General features: G+C 31.6%; 1 protein-coding gene across 1 annotated transcript in view; it reads left to right on the plus strand.

The window, feature by feature from the left end:
• Positions 1-13,798, plus strand: part of SpdS (Spermidine Synthase) — a 46,860-nt gene extending 33,062 nt beyond the window's left edge. Inside the window, exon 2 of the mRNA XM_065514968.1 lies at positions 13,032-13,798. Coding sequence (XP_065371040.1) covers positions 13,032-13,773 — 742 coding nt within the window. The 3' untranslated portion in view covers positions 13,774-13,798. The remainder of the gene's footprint in view (positions 1-13,031) is intronic.
• The last annotated feature ends 2,055 nt before the right edge of the window (positions 13,799-15,853 follow it).

The following is a 15,853-nucleotide window of genomic DNA, read 5'->3' on the forward strand; positions in this document are numbered from 1 at the left end:
AAATCAAAATCTTTGACAGTGAACTATCTTGTCTTTTAGACTCTGGAGCAAACGTGACAGTTTTAGGGAAAGGAAGTTTAGATTTCATAAAAAAATATAACATCGACGTGAAACAATTTAGATCAAGTATTTCAACTGCAAACGGTTCCAAAAATCAAGTTTTAGGTTATTGTTCACTCCCTGTGAATTTTAAAGGAGTTATAAAATCAATAATATTCTATATAGTGCCAACTCTATCTCAAGAGGGATACCTTGGAGTCGATTTTTGGCGCGCTTACGCCATTGCCCCACAAATAATACCAAAAATCGAGTGCATAGAGGCAAACAATAGCAAAACTGAGGCGCTTTATCATGATCTAACTCCCGATCAGAAACTTAAGCTTGAAAACGTTATTTTAAACTTTCCGTCATACGAAAAATTAGGGCTCGGTTGCACCCATCTGCTAGAACATGATATCAACACAGGTGATGCCACTCCCGTGAAGGCAAAACACTACCCATTGTCCCCTCCAAAGCAGGCTGAAGTATTTGAAGAACTCGATAGACTACTAGCATTAGGCGTAATAGAGGAGTCGAACTCTCCCTGGTGTAGTCCCATTGTCACCGTCCGTAAACCAGGCAAAATAAGACTATGTCTAGACTGTCGCAAACTTAACGAACTGACCAAAAAGGATTCATATCCGCTCCCGCATATTAATGGGCTACTAAGTCGTCTTAAAGACACCCATTATATTAGCGGGGTAGACCTAAAGGATGCGTACTTCCAAATTAACCTTTAACTTATGATGTGGTAGTAAATTTTACACTCTATTTTTTATTTTTCTAATAACTTCTCTTTGTTTCATTCTCTTAAGCTGATATTGCAAGTACCCTCATATTTTACCATACTTTTATTGACAGAATCGTTTTGTTTTTAGAATCTTACAGTAACGCTGAGATTTATATGTGTAGGTGTTAAATTTACTACACGTCGTCGTATGCGAAAGTTTTTAACATATAATATTTTACTACCACGTAGTGGTTTGTGTGATTTTCTTATAGTAAATATTTTACTACACGTCTAAGCTAGCGTTAGAAATCCATATAAAAAAAATTACTACACGTCTCCGTAAGCGTATTCTTGTATTTTTGTTTTGAGTTTCAGAAAAGTTTTTAAATCTTTTGAAACTAACATACATGCTAAGAGTGTAATAAACCAATATGTATGGGCTGTAGCAATCGTCTATGTATTAATTGTACTAAGTCTGAATTTGACGAATGATAATTGTATCTCAAAAAACTGATTGTTATTTTTTTATATATATAATATATTGAAATGTTCGTTTTTATTTTAATAAGTATATAACTTAGGCTGTTGAAAAATCCCATTTAATTTTTTAGTTTTACCTTTATTTTCTTAATGAACAAGTAAATGATATACCTATTTTTTTTGTTTGTGTAAAAGAGGCTTGTGAAATAAGTAATTTTTTTTTAATAAATTTGAAGTTGTTTCCTTGTTTTCGTTAATAATTATTTTAGAAGCAATCAAACTTGAATAATAATAAAAATAATATTATTATAATACATACTCATTCAAAATTATATGTAAAGTAAATCTGGTGTAAAATTTACACCACATCTTCATATACGTTAAAAAATTTCACGTCATAAGTTAAAGGTTAAACTGTCAGAGAGTTCCAAGGAAAAGACTGCGTTTGCCGTGCCCGGTAGGGCACTTTATCAGTATAGAGTTATGCCTTTCGGTGTTTGCAATGGTCCTCAGACGATGAGTCGCCTGATGGACAAAACCATTCCATCCAGGTTAAGAGACAACGTCTTCATATATCTAGACGATATCCTTATATGTAGTCAGGATTTTGATAGCCACATTCGTTTATTATTTGAAGTTTCACAGTGTTTAAAATCGGCCGGCCTCACCATTAATGTAGGCGAAAGCAAATTTTGCCAGCGCGAGATTAAATATCTCGGATATAGAATTGGAGGTGGCAATCTCAAAGTCGACCCAGAGAAAGTTGCATCTATGGTACAATTTCCTTTACCCAAAACACCTCGCCAAGTTAGACGTTTCATAGGTATGGCAAACTGGTACCGTGCCTTTATTAAGAATTTTTCAGATCTTGCAGGTCCACTTACTGACTGTCTACGTAAGTCTGTAAAACCGTTTCGACTTAGTGCAGAAGCTATTAGTTCCTTTAATCGATTAAAATCTGATCTATCGAGTGCCCCCGTCTTGGCCCAACCAGACTTTTCGAAAGAATTTAATATTCAATGTGATGCGTCGCGTATAGGCGTCGACGGAGTTTTATTCCAATTAGACGACGACGGTAGGGAGCACCCGATTGCGTTTGTATCCCAAAAGTTAAATACGGCACAGCGCAACTATACCGTGACAGAGTTGGAATGTCTGGCTGCTGTGATTTGCGTCAAACGTTTTAGGCAATACATTGAGGGACTCCCATTTAAGATTATAACGGACCACTTGAGCCTACGTTGGCTCATGAGCCAAAAGGATCTGCATGGTAGGTTAGCTCGATGGAGCCTAAAGCTTCAGAATTTTGTATTTACGATAGAACACAGGAAGGGTTCCTTAAACGTGGTACCAGACACCCTTTCCCGTTTAGACGTGGATGAAATTCAAATTTGCCTTAAATCCCCAGAAGTAGATCTCAAATCTCCCGAGTTTAACAGTCCAGATTATAATGAACTAAGAGAGGAAATCCTCCGAAATAGCGAAATATTACCCGATATACATACTTCTGAAAACCTAATTTATAAACGCGTAAAATTTCGAAACGGCGTTGATAGCGAAGAAAGTCTTTGGAGATTGTGGTTGCCCAAAACCTTAACTGATGAGGTCATAAAGTCTGCTCATAGTGAAGGCTGTCACGGTGGTTATAGTAAAACATTGTACCGTATCAGACAAAAATATTTTTGGCCTCAGATGGCACGCGATGTCAAAATGTATGTTAAAAATTGCGATAAATGCAAAATGATAAAACCATCAAATCAGACCCTACGTCCACCGATGGGGAATCAAATCATAACTACACGGCCTTTTCAAAGGTTATATTGCGACTTTTTCCAAAACGAGATTTTCTGCACTTATGGGGTACCGCAATATGTCCATAGCGACAATGCCAAACAATTTACGTCTAAAGAAATTAGAGAATTCTTTTCCGTTTACGGTATTACCCATATAACAACCGGATTTTATTCACCCCAAGCGAATGCCTCCGAGAGGGCAAATAGGGAAATTATTTCCAAAATTCGTTATTTTGTCAAAGACGATTCTGATCATACAAACTGGGACAGAAACATTTACAAAATACTGTCGATTTTACGCAGTGATTTTCATACAGCAACCCAATGTTCGCCCTATTATGCCGTTTTTGGCCAAAATATGATTTTACACGGATCCTCGTAAAAACTGTTGGAAAAACTGAATATCATGTCTGATGACACTGTGGTGAAACATTCCGATAAACTTCAACATATAAGGGAAAAGATAAGTCAAAACCTAAATATTGCTCATGAGAAAGCCTCACGAATATATAATATGAGATCAAAACCCGTGAATTTCATAGGACAGGAAGTATTTCGCCGGAATCACTCCCAAAGCGATTTCAAAAAAGGTATAAATGCGAAATTTAACACTAAATTTGTAAAATGCAGAATAAGAAAAAAAATTGGTAATGCTTTGTACGACATCGAAGACCTGCAGGATAGGTATATTGGCAAATATCACGCCTCTGATATTCGTGTCTGAACGCTAAATTTTCAGTTTGGTATGTTGCCCGGCTTCGTGGGTCGAGCCACACTCTGTTTTGCAAATTAGGAACAGGGACTTCCGTGAAAACACAGACCATACATTTATTTACATTGCTTAACACTATACAAAAATGTGACAAATTTAACTTCAGCTAGACGCTATCATTAAAATATGATCATCAGATGATAAAAATCCTGCCTGTTCGATCATACTATTATAATGATGCGAAGCAGTTTTGTTACGGATTTTTTTTGTTTGCTAAATCTATTTATTTTCTTTTTTATTAACATGAGTGGAATACCCCTACAAGAACCCATAAAGGTTTAACATACCCCTCCAACGATAACGCTACTGTAGAATGGAATTCAAACTACAGTTATCGTACTTCTTCTTTTGCGTTTTATTTACAAAAAAATTATAGCCCCCACCAACGATAACGCATCTGTAGATTGGAATGTACAATTAGTTATCGCACTTCTTCTTTCTACTTTGCATTCTCAGTGGTATGATCTTTAACCGTTATAAAATTTCAACCAATCAGAAAAGGATAAGGTACAGCATTAGAATGAAAATTCAGTTGATAGTTAGTTGAACAACAAGGAAATGTCATTAATTATTCTGATGTTGAAGCATCAACATGTTCTTATTTAAATGGTAAAATTTGTTCGGTGTCTTTAAAATAATTATAAAAAGAAAATAATTTAAGAATTATTTTGGAACTCAAAATATAACTTTTACCACCGTGTTCTATGTAAAATTGTGATTTTGTGAAAATTATAAGTGTTACTTTGTGGTCTAATAAGACAGACATATAAAAATCGGGATTTGTTCGGTGTCTTTAAAATAATTATAAAAAGAAAATAATTTAAGAATTATTTTGGAACTCAAAATATAACTTTTACCACCGTGTTCTATGTAAAATTGTGATTTTGTGAAAATTATAAGTGTTACTTTGTGGTCTAATAAGACAGACATATAATAATCGGGATTTTAATTTAATAAATCTGTTTAATTAAAAAAAATTAATAATTAATCAGTGTAAAACTTCCATGCTATTCATGGTTATTATAAAGTCAACAAACACAACATGTATTATTTGTACATTAAAGTGACAATAGAACGAAAACATAATTAATTTAATATAATGTAAAACATTTAATTACAAACAATTCCTGAAAGTTATCCAATAAATCACATACACCAAAAATCAAAAGAAAAAGAATATTTGCTAAAACCATCATAATTAAAATAAAACTCGAAATTATCCCACTGATTAAAATTATAAATAAAAGTCCTTAAATTTTACTAAATTAAACTTTTAAATATTATAAAAAAAAAACAGCAAACTTGAACATGGATTTAAACATAAAAGCACCTACAATTGCAATCTATAGTATTTCGTTTGCGAAATAAATTACAAAAAAAAACAAAAACTAAAAAACTTAAAAGCAATATCAAATAAAAACCTGAAATACAAACTTAAAAACAAGAAATAGAAAATCAATGCAGCCGAATTAAAAACAACAAAAACTGTTATTTATTATTATAAATAAAGCATACAAAACCTAAAGAACAATAAAACAAAAAAGAAAAACCACTGACAGCCAACAAAAGAACATTTAAAACAATAGATCAAAAAACAAACCAGAAAAGGCAATAAAATGAACCAAAACATCGTAACCAGTGTCACCAACTTTCGACAAGCAGTTTTCGGCGTATCCAGCTCCAGCAACTTTTATTAAATATAAGTATAAAATATTGTATATAGAATTATAATAATTTTTCTTATTTTTTTTTAAAAAATTTTCGATATTATATTATCCTTTCTTGTCCATAGTTATTTTATACCCAAATTTATTACATTAATTATAATGTACATTTTTTTCCGTCTAGATTATTAGAAACAATGTCACATTATTTTTTTTCACTAGATTTATTACTTGAATTTTCAATTTCAATAAAATATGAAATCCAAAATTAATTAACTCTTTCAAATGGGGATGCTGGGAAAGAAACAGGCAAAGGTAAGTTTCGGTTAAAGCGATTGTGTTATTAGGGACAGAGGAAAATATTAGGGTAGCATTTCTGTCATGGAGTCTGACGAAGAGTCAGTAGGGTGGGATAAATATACCCTGATGTCATAACACCTTGACATCAATAGTTTCATTCCTTACTAATGTTAGTATATTATTGATGATTTCTTTTTGTAACAATATTTTAAATATGCACTATGGTATTTCAATTAGGCAAGAGTGTATATCATATGTTATGCGTTTAGGAAAACGGGTTAAGAACCAAAATACTTTTTTCTGAGCTAGCTGGATAATCTATCTTGCCTCTTAACTGCTGTACCAATTTTTTTTAAAACAATTTGTTCCTAATATTTCAAGTAAATAAATGACGCGTAACAAATATTTATTATTTGTTTGGACAGACACGATCGAAGTTCATATATGTTCGCTTGTTTAAAATGACATGCAAATTTACTGTATATTCAATCTTTTGGTACAATCACAGTAAACTTATCATTTGACTTTGTTGTATATTTTCGTAAATGACAATTGCCATAGATGAGATTTGCATTAAACAAGTTGGAAAAAGTGCCATATAAAAAATGTCGTAGAACAAAATATAAACAACATCAAAATTTCAATGTTCATCAACTTCAGTGGACTGCATCTTTTTAGCGCTGTGGAGCGCTGTTTAACGAAAGATGTCAAATTACAGCTTGAACTCTCAGCTAAAAGTTAATAAAACATTCAGCTGCTCCTACCTGTTCCTTTCCAAAAAAACAGTAAAAACTATATAACAAAACATGAATTTTCGTTCATGCATGTTGTTGTTGCCATAATTCTTTCGTTGTAGGAAGGAGAAATTTATCTCCTTTCTTGGGTGTTTTGTTATTTTATTATTTTTTATACTTAAATTATTAAGTAAACCCAAGCCAGTCTATCAACGTCAAAGCTGGGTAATACTTTTTATTTATTTATTTATTCCTTTAAAGGGACAAATCGGACTATAAAAGTCTTAATCTGTCCTCTTTAGTATTATTTTTTATTATTTAAAAAACGCCGATTTTTTATTCGGTCAACTTTACCAGTGGACAGTTCATAAACGAATGAATTTTATTTAAAAAAAAAATAATACAGGATTAACGTTATTTTAAAAAGCAAATGAGAGTTGAATGATAACATGAGTTAGTAAGAAAGTAAAAGAATGAAATTGTCAACACCAAAACAGAATAGTGTTGCTAATATAATAAAAAAATTAAATCAAATTAGTGCTTCAAATTTTTTTTTACTTCATGAAGAGAAGTTTCTAAGAACCATATTGATATAAATTAATAACAGGTACAATATTATATATAATATATATAATTTTACTCAAAATAATTGTTTAAATCTTAAATACTTTGAAATTATTTTTTATTAAAGTAAAAACAGAAAAAATTAAAGTTGCACCACTGAATTATAAATCAGCTGTTTACTTTGCAGCTGCCGCCTTTAAACAAAATTCAGTAGCTGCCATACGACTGCAACTGCAGCCAGCAGCATTTGTGTTCGTGAAGTCGTGTAGCCTGCTGTCTTCATTGTATTTAATGCAATACTATTGATTTATCTTCTTCTCTCTCTATCGTAAACTTCAGCTTGTTAAGATATTTATTAAGGTCCAATTGTGTAATTCACTTGCGTTAAACGCTTCACCTACGCTGTTGTGAACGCGTAACAAAAAATATAACATTTTATTAATCACTACGTCATTGCGTTTAGTCAACGCCTTTATTTGTCAAATCTATACGAAGCAGTGGTTGCCATTGTATAAGTCAGGGAAAGGCAACTTATACTATTGCATTTTATGATTGTATTAGTTATACTCTCTTTCCGCTCTCACCACGAATCGGTGTTGCCAGTAAACTTTCGTCTCTTTTCCCCAATTATTAATGTAAAATCTCATATTGTTCACATACATCTGAAACAGTTAGGAATAAAATTTGTTCTCTGTCAACGCAGATTCTTAAAAATGTGCGATACACAACCTGCTTGTTTGCATGCTCAAGCTAGACTGATTACAGTTGTTTATTTCTCTACAATGCGTGTACACACGTACGTAAGAGAAGAGTAATTGGCCTACCTAAACAAATGCGTAAGACGGAACGGTCTTTTGCGCATAGCTTTAACGCTGAAATGCCATACCTAAACAAAAGCGACAACGCTACGTCAAACAATAAAAACAGGGTTATCAAAAAAATAAATATAACAACCCTGATTAGACAATAACCATATTTCTGATAATCCATATAAATATAAAAGAAAATAATATATGTATACTATTTTAAATATTTACACATACCACCATTTTCTAATAACAAATATACATATATTTTTTTGCTTATTTGTTTTTCCTTTTGTATGTATGTGTTTACATTTATTGTGTTTTGCAACAGCTTCACTATTAAACGCGCTGTCAAAATTGGATTTTCCAATTGCAAAGCGTTGCCATAGCGTTGCCGCCGCGTTATTTCGGTATGCTACATACAAATTGTATGGGCATGAGAATTTTTGACAACTAAAAACGGGTGCCGCCCGTGTTTAGGTATGTCAGTAAGTGAAAAACGCGGCGCCCATCATTTGCCTTTCCCTGGTATAAGTTGATACTAAAAACCATATCCATATAAATATATAAATGTCTTTGTAAGTTTGTTTGAGCATCACGCCTAAATGAACCGATTTTATTGAAATTTGGAACGTAAATAGATCGTTACTTAGAAGCGTCAATAGGCTATTTCTTTTTTCAGAAAGGGATAAACAGGGGGAAAACCGGTAAAATTGGTACCTTTAGTTCTTAAACAATAAATACTAAACGGCGGAGCCGATTTTATTGAAATTTCGAATATACTTGGACCATAAAAATGTTGTTAAACATTGAATAATTGTTTAAAAAGAAAACATGATTAATTTAGCTCACTATAGTCACAAAAATATGTATTTTGAAAGTACCCTTCCAAACGTCTACCTGCAGGGGGGTAAAACGGGTAAAATTAGGAATTTTGTGTTTATCCATATTTATGTCTGTTTATTTGTACCTTACAGAAGCCTAAACCACTGGTCCGACCCTCTTGACACTTTTACCCTATATTCCTATATATTTGAAACGATCAATTTTATTTTGAAATTTTAAGTGGACGTGGCACCTCCCATACAAAGTTAATAGTTATTATGGAATATCTGGTGAACTAACATTGTAAAAGTCACAAAACTTCGCGGTATTTACTTTGATACCAAGTGCACGGCTTGTCTTAAAATGGGCGGGATTGTATAAATGGGCGTGGCACCACCCATATATAGTAAATAGTTATTTTCAAATATCTGCAGAACTATAATTGTTACAATATTCAAACTTTATAGAAATCGATTTCTTATAACTCCATGAAGTTTAACGGAAAACGGGGCGGATCGGAACATACAAAGTAAATAATTATTTTCAAATATCTAGAGAGCTATAATTGTGGAAGTCTTCAAACTTTGTCCGAAGAGCACTTTTAGCATTTTACATGGCTGTATTGAATTAGTGGACGTGGCACCTCCCATACAATGTAAATTGTTTATTACCAACATCTGAAGAACTATAATTGCAAAAGTATTTAAACTTTGAACACATTAATTTCTTATCACTATACGGAATTTGGTTGATTGTATTAGTGGTCATAATCAAACAATGTAAATAGTTATTTTCGAATATCAGGAGTACTATAATTCTGAAAGTCTTCAAATTTCAAATGAATCAATTTCTTATCACTGCATGAAGTTCAACGAAAATTAGGATGGATCGGAACTGGGGGTGAGTCACCTTCCATACAAAGTTAATAGTTATTTCTAAATATTTTGAGAACTATAATTACGATATACTTCAAACATTGTCCGAATATCTCACTTATAGTTTTACATAGTCTGGCTGAAAATTATTTTAGTGCAAAGTATTTTCGAATATCTACAACTATAATTGTGAGTCTTCAAACTTTATACGAATCAATTTCTTATCACTGCATACGGTTTAACCAAACAAGGTAGGGATCGGAACAAGGGATGAGTGCTCTACAAAACAAAGTAAATAGTTATTTCTAAACAACTTGAAAACCATAATTACAATATTCATCAAACTTCACATAAATTGTCTGAAAATGGACGGAATTCGACCATTTGAAAGTAAAAAATGAATTTAGTATATTTGGAGACCTGTAACCGTAAAATTATTTAAACTTTGTGTGAATTAATTTCTCATCACTGTAAGGAGTTTAGTTAAATATGGCTGGGGTAGGAACAGTGGGTATGGATCAGGGAAAGGCAACCTATACTATTGCATTTTACGATAGTATTGGTTATACACTCTCTCCGCTCTCACCACGAATCGGTGTTGCCAGTAAACTTTCGTCTCTTTTCCCCAATTAAAAATGTAAAATCTCATAATGTTCATCATACATCTTTAAAAGTTGGGACATTTTTTTTTTCACTGGCAACGCTGATTCTTAAATTGTGCGATAAAAAAACGATATACAACCTGCTTGTTTGAGTTCTCAAGCTAGACTGATTAAAAGTTGTTTATTTCTCTACAATGCGTGTGCACACGTACGTAAGAGAAGAGTAAATGAAAAACGCGGCGCCCATGTTTTGCCTTTCCCTGGTATGGATACTCCCATACAAGGTACTTAGTCAATTTTGAATATCTGAGTAACTAAAATTGCATGATTCTTCAAACTTTCTCCGAAACATTTTTTTATAATTTTACGTAATGTGCCTGAAAACGGGTTTAATAATAGTGAAAACGGGTTATTAATAGTGGACATGGAACTGGACATGTTATCGAATATCTGATGAACTTTATTAGAGAAAGTCTTAAAACTTTGAAGGATTTATTTCGTTACCACAGTTACAAATGGGTGGTATCAGATCATTTGTAACGGTGGTATCGAATATCTAAACAACTGTTATATGTGGAGTGTTCTAAATTTTTATAAATTGCTTTCATATCACTGAAAGCAAATCTGTACATATGCATGTACATGCAAAGACAGACAAGAAATTCCGATATTAATTATATTCATTTATTTTTGTAAAGATTCCTTTCATATTTTTTTATTTTACTACGACAGGGGTAGCGAAGCGCACCGGGTCAAGCTAGTTAAAAATAAAAACTTACAAGAAGATGTACTTATATCGTGTTGGCAATGCTGTAATCTAAACAGCTGTATGGCGTTTATTTACTTTTCAATCCATAAAATATTTGTTCAAAGAAGACAAAAAAATATAACAAAATAAATATTAAAAACATAAAAGCGAAGTTTTCTGCTGGGGGAGAGAACGATACTTGTGGAAGCTTAGTACCGCAATTCTGTAACTTTTTAACAACAAAATATTTATCGTTAAAAGATATTCCGAATTAAATTATACGGATTATTTGCGTTAGATAACGACATTAATTGGTAGGTTAACGACAAATAAAATGTTCCAGTTAAGCCATAACGATAATTGTTTAGAAGTTAAGAGAAATTTGGACATAGATTATATTGCTTTAAGAAAATAGTATTCGAATTTTAAGAGCAACTTTTATATGGGGCATAAAACCCATATTTAACACATTTCTGGAGTGTATAATGTTTATCCCTATATTTAAATATCTTACCCCCATTAACACGAAGTCTGGTTATGCCTTAACTAATAGTTATACAGTCGGTTAAAATTATTTTTGTATGAAAACTGTCAGTATAACTATTAGTTAAAACATAACCAGACTTCGTGTTACTGGGGGTTAGTGAGCAATTTAAACCATATTTGGCGATGTGATACGAGTATAAACTTATATAAATTGTTTTTAAGACCGTATTCTAAGAAGGAAATTCATCCGAATTTGTCGACTGTCCTTATAACAACACATAACTAAATTCTGAATAAATGATCACTTGTGGTGGCATAGACATATGGATTACATTGGGTTACTTTTATTTTTAGAAAAAAAACTCTTGTTCTTCTGTTTTCAGTAGGTTTCGCGAACATATTTGGGGGAGCTGGTGTTTGATTTTTATATATAAATGCGATTATTTATTCACACGACTACAATTTTATCTGCAAATACGAAAAAATAGTGAACATTTTAATAAATAAAAATGATTTTTTTAATTTTAAAAATATTGAAATTTATATTTTTAACTATATTCGTCGTTGAAATATATTACAGAGAGAAATCGTTAACTTCAAATACTGAATATTTAAAAATGTTTAAATATTTGTTATTTTTTATATTTAAGAACATTTGACCACTTTTTAAACTAACGCCAAGAAAATTGAAGAGTTAAATTTGACAATCAAAGTGACAAAAAAAGCCAGCGTTGAGTTGTACATAATGTACAATTTCAAACAATTACATTCACAATAACGTAAGAACCAGTTGTTACAAAGCGAGTAGTCACTTGCTTGAATGCAGTGATTTGCAAACTGTAAATAAAATTAGGGCCTAAATGTTTTTACGATTTTCTTCTCGTCGTCTTTCTTAATTATCGCAAATAGATAGACTTTGTGATAAATTTAAGTTGTATACAATCCTTGTTTAATTCGTGTCAAGTACAATGTCAGCAATTGTGGGGGATAATGGATATCTCATCGGCATACCGTATTTCTGACTGTATAATGTATTCTCATATATAAAATTAATTATTGCCGTTGAGACAAAATTGTATAATTTTCAGGAATTGTTTCCTCGGAATTTGTTTATGTTTTTGTAGAGTCGTCCATTTTATCATGATGTTGTTTATTGCTTAATAAATCGGTTGGTGAATAAATATACCACATCTAGAGAAATTAAAATATCATCATCGTCAGAGTTAAATTCTAGAGAATTATTTATATTGTACTACTCAGATATAATATTCTAAAGGATGATACCTACGTGTTTGGATAAGTTATAACACGGGACTTCTACTTAGGAAAAGGATGATATTGGTCTGAGAGGTACATTTGGTTTATGTATTTTAGGAAGGCCGTATAATATTGGTACCGTTGCAGAACTAGCCGTAAGTTTATTTTTCTACATTCTGGTGATATATTGTTGTTTGAAAAGGTCCAAAGGTTTTTGCGTGGGTCCGATTTCGTAATAATTATCAAAAGTTTCCTGGTCGTTTCATATATATCCATTAAGAATTTTTCTTTAATTTAGTCAGTACTGAAAAACTGATGTTTGATTAATTAATTTTTCTTTTGTTTTATACTTCTAGAGAATCTTATGGAACTTGTCTCTTATTAGATGGAATAATTCAATGCACTTCCAAAGATGAATTTTCATATCAAGAAATGATATCATTTTTACCTCTTTGCTCTCACCCTAACCCAAAGAAGGTGCTAATCGTGGGAGGAGGTGATGGGGGTGTTGCTCGTGAAGTTGTAAAACATCCACTTGTAGAAGAAGTTCATCAAATTGAAATAGATGATCGTGTGGTTGAACTGTCAAAAAAATTTTTACCAAATATGTCCAGTGGATTTAATAATCCAAAGCTTCGTTTGACAATTGGTGACGGATTTGAGTATATGAAAAATCACAAAAATGAATTTGATGTTATAATTACGGATAGTTCAGATCCAATTGGACCAGCTGTAAATTTATTTGACGAAAGTTACTACAAGCTTATGAAAACTGCATTACGTGATGGTGGCGTAGTATGTTCACAGGGAGGAAGCTTCTGGTTAGATTCCGAATATGTAAAAAAAACAATTAACAATTGTCGTTTACACTTTCCAAATGTGTCATACGCTGTGACTTCAATACCATCTTATCCCTGTGGGCATATTGGATTTGTAATTGGCTGCTTAGATGGAAATCGTTGTTTGGAAACTCCTTTACATACTTTTTCGTCTGCCGAAATCGATCAAATGAAAATGAAATATTATACAAGCTCTATACATTCTGCTTCATTTGTTCTTCCAAGGTGGATCCAGAAATGTTTTAACGAAAATATATAAATAAAGATTTTTAATACACATGAAATGAAGATTTGTGTTAAATTTTTATAAACTCAAATTCATTTTTAGTTACATGTATTTTTGCTTGAGTTTAATTATTTACTATTTTAAGCGTCTAAAATGGTTTTATGTTTCAATACTATGTATTAATACAAATTAAATAAGTATTGGGAAATTTTAAAACAAAAATATATTTTGTTAAAAGGTTATTCGGGAATACAAAATTAGTATTTTAGTAAATTGTATTTATGCTAAATTCCCAATTTTTAATTTGATAAATTCACTGAAATTTATTGTTGGGGGATAAGCTAGTTCCTATGCGCATTTCACTGGTTGCTTAGGCCAGATCATCAGGAAACCTTTTCCCAAAAGGCTTTAGAAAAACTAAAGATATTATACAAATAAAACAATAGAGTGTCTGAGAATTAGAGACACTCAAGCTTTATTTGTAAAAATCAGAGTATGAAAACAAACAAAACATTTCGCAAACGTTTGCAAAATGTACAAAACAAATCAAAATTTTTATATTGTATTGTACATGAGCAAAAACAAAACAAAAACTTTTCAAGTGACAAAGAGAGAAAATGAAACGATTAGCTTTTCACTCATCTGCATTATTTAATTTACCGTTACAATCGTACATTTGAGTACAAAACAGATAGAGAAACGTATTTTTTATTCGTTTTGTTTTTTTTTGTTGTACTGTGTTCCCTATTATAATGAGTAAATCAATTATGAAACGTCTGTTAAACGTTTTTTATCATAATGTTTCAATATTGTTCTTACTCTTTTCTAGCTGCGTACGTTTATATTAATGTACAGTTTGCGCTCATGAGCAAAAACAATACAAAACATAATGGGACAATCATTCTCATTGTATGTGTTTGGTTTTTGTTTTACTCACTGAAGAGAACAAAACAAAACGATAGCAAACGTTTCGATTTGTTTATTTCCGTACTCTGGTAAAAATATCAAAGCTTAAACAAAACACCAACAATAAACCGTGATTTATCTTTTCTTACATTTCCTTACTACAATTGGTTGGTTTCTTGCCGACACAAACTGTAGTGTATAAGTGAGTAAAGAAAAAACAAAAATAAAAACAACTTGTTTTATTGTTTTCGCAAGAAAATCAAAATAAAGCGAGTTGCCAGTTTAGTCTTAATGCACAAATATATTTTGACAATCAATTTGATTTTGTATTATTATAGTTAGTGAAACCCTGATAATAATATCAAGTATTGTAGTGTAATTTTTTTATTTTAAATTTAATTTCATTTAATGATTTTCAAAGAGTACATTTCATTATTAATATAACCTCGCGAAGCCAGTACGGCTTGTCTGCAGGTAAGTGTAATACTAAAATGTTACAAATTCATGTTAGCGTAATTATAGAGTAAATTAAAGTGAAAAATTATAAAATTTGATTTTCAAGATATAAGGTATTCATTGCTGGCTAATGAAGTGGGATTTGAGAATTTTCTCCTTTTGTTGCTATTGTTGGCTTCTGTTAGTACCGTAATTGGAATGTTATTAAATATTGTTGGTATGCAAACTGATAGAGGAAGGTTTTTTTTCCATATTAATTTCTGTATTGTGGAACTATGTATCTTCCTTTTACGTTTCTTTTGGTTTGGTAGTTGTGGTTGATTTAGGCCCTAATTGTGTAATTCACTTGCTTTAAACGCTTCACCTACGCTGTTGTGAACGCGTAACAAAAAATATAAAATTTTAAAAATCACTACGGCATTGCGTTTAGTCAACGCCGAAATATTACGATGTCACTTCTATTGTCAAATCTCTACGTAGCCGTGGTTGCCATTGTATAAGTTGATACTAAAATTTTAAATAAAAACATACAAAAAGATGTACTTATATCGTGTTGGCAATGCTGTAAGCCAAACAGCTGTATGGCGTTTATTTACTTTTGAATCCATAAAATATTTGTTCAAAGACAACAATAACAATACTTATCGCTAACCCCCATTAACACGAAGTCTGGTTATGCCTTAACTAATAGTTATACTGCCGGTTAAAATTATTTTTATATGAAAACTGTCAGTATAACTATTAGTTAAAA

The sequence above is a fragment of the Calliphora vicina genome, chromosome 1 (genome assembly GCF_958450345.1).
Source record: "Calliphora vicina chromosome 1, idCalVici1.1, whole genome shotgun sequence".
NCBI lineage: Eukaryota > Metazoa > Arthropoda > Insecta > Diptera > Calliphoridae > Calliphora > Calliphora vicina.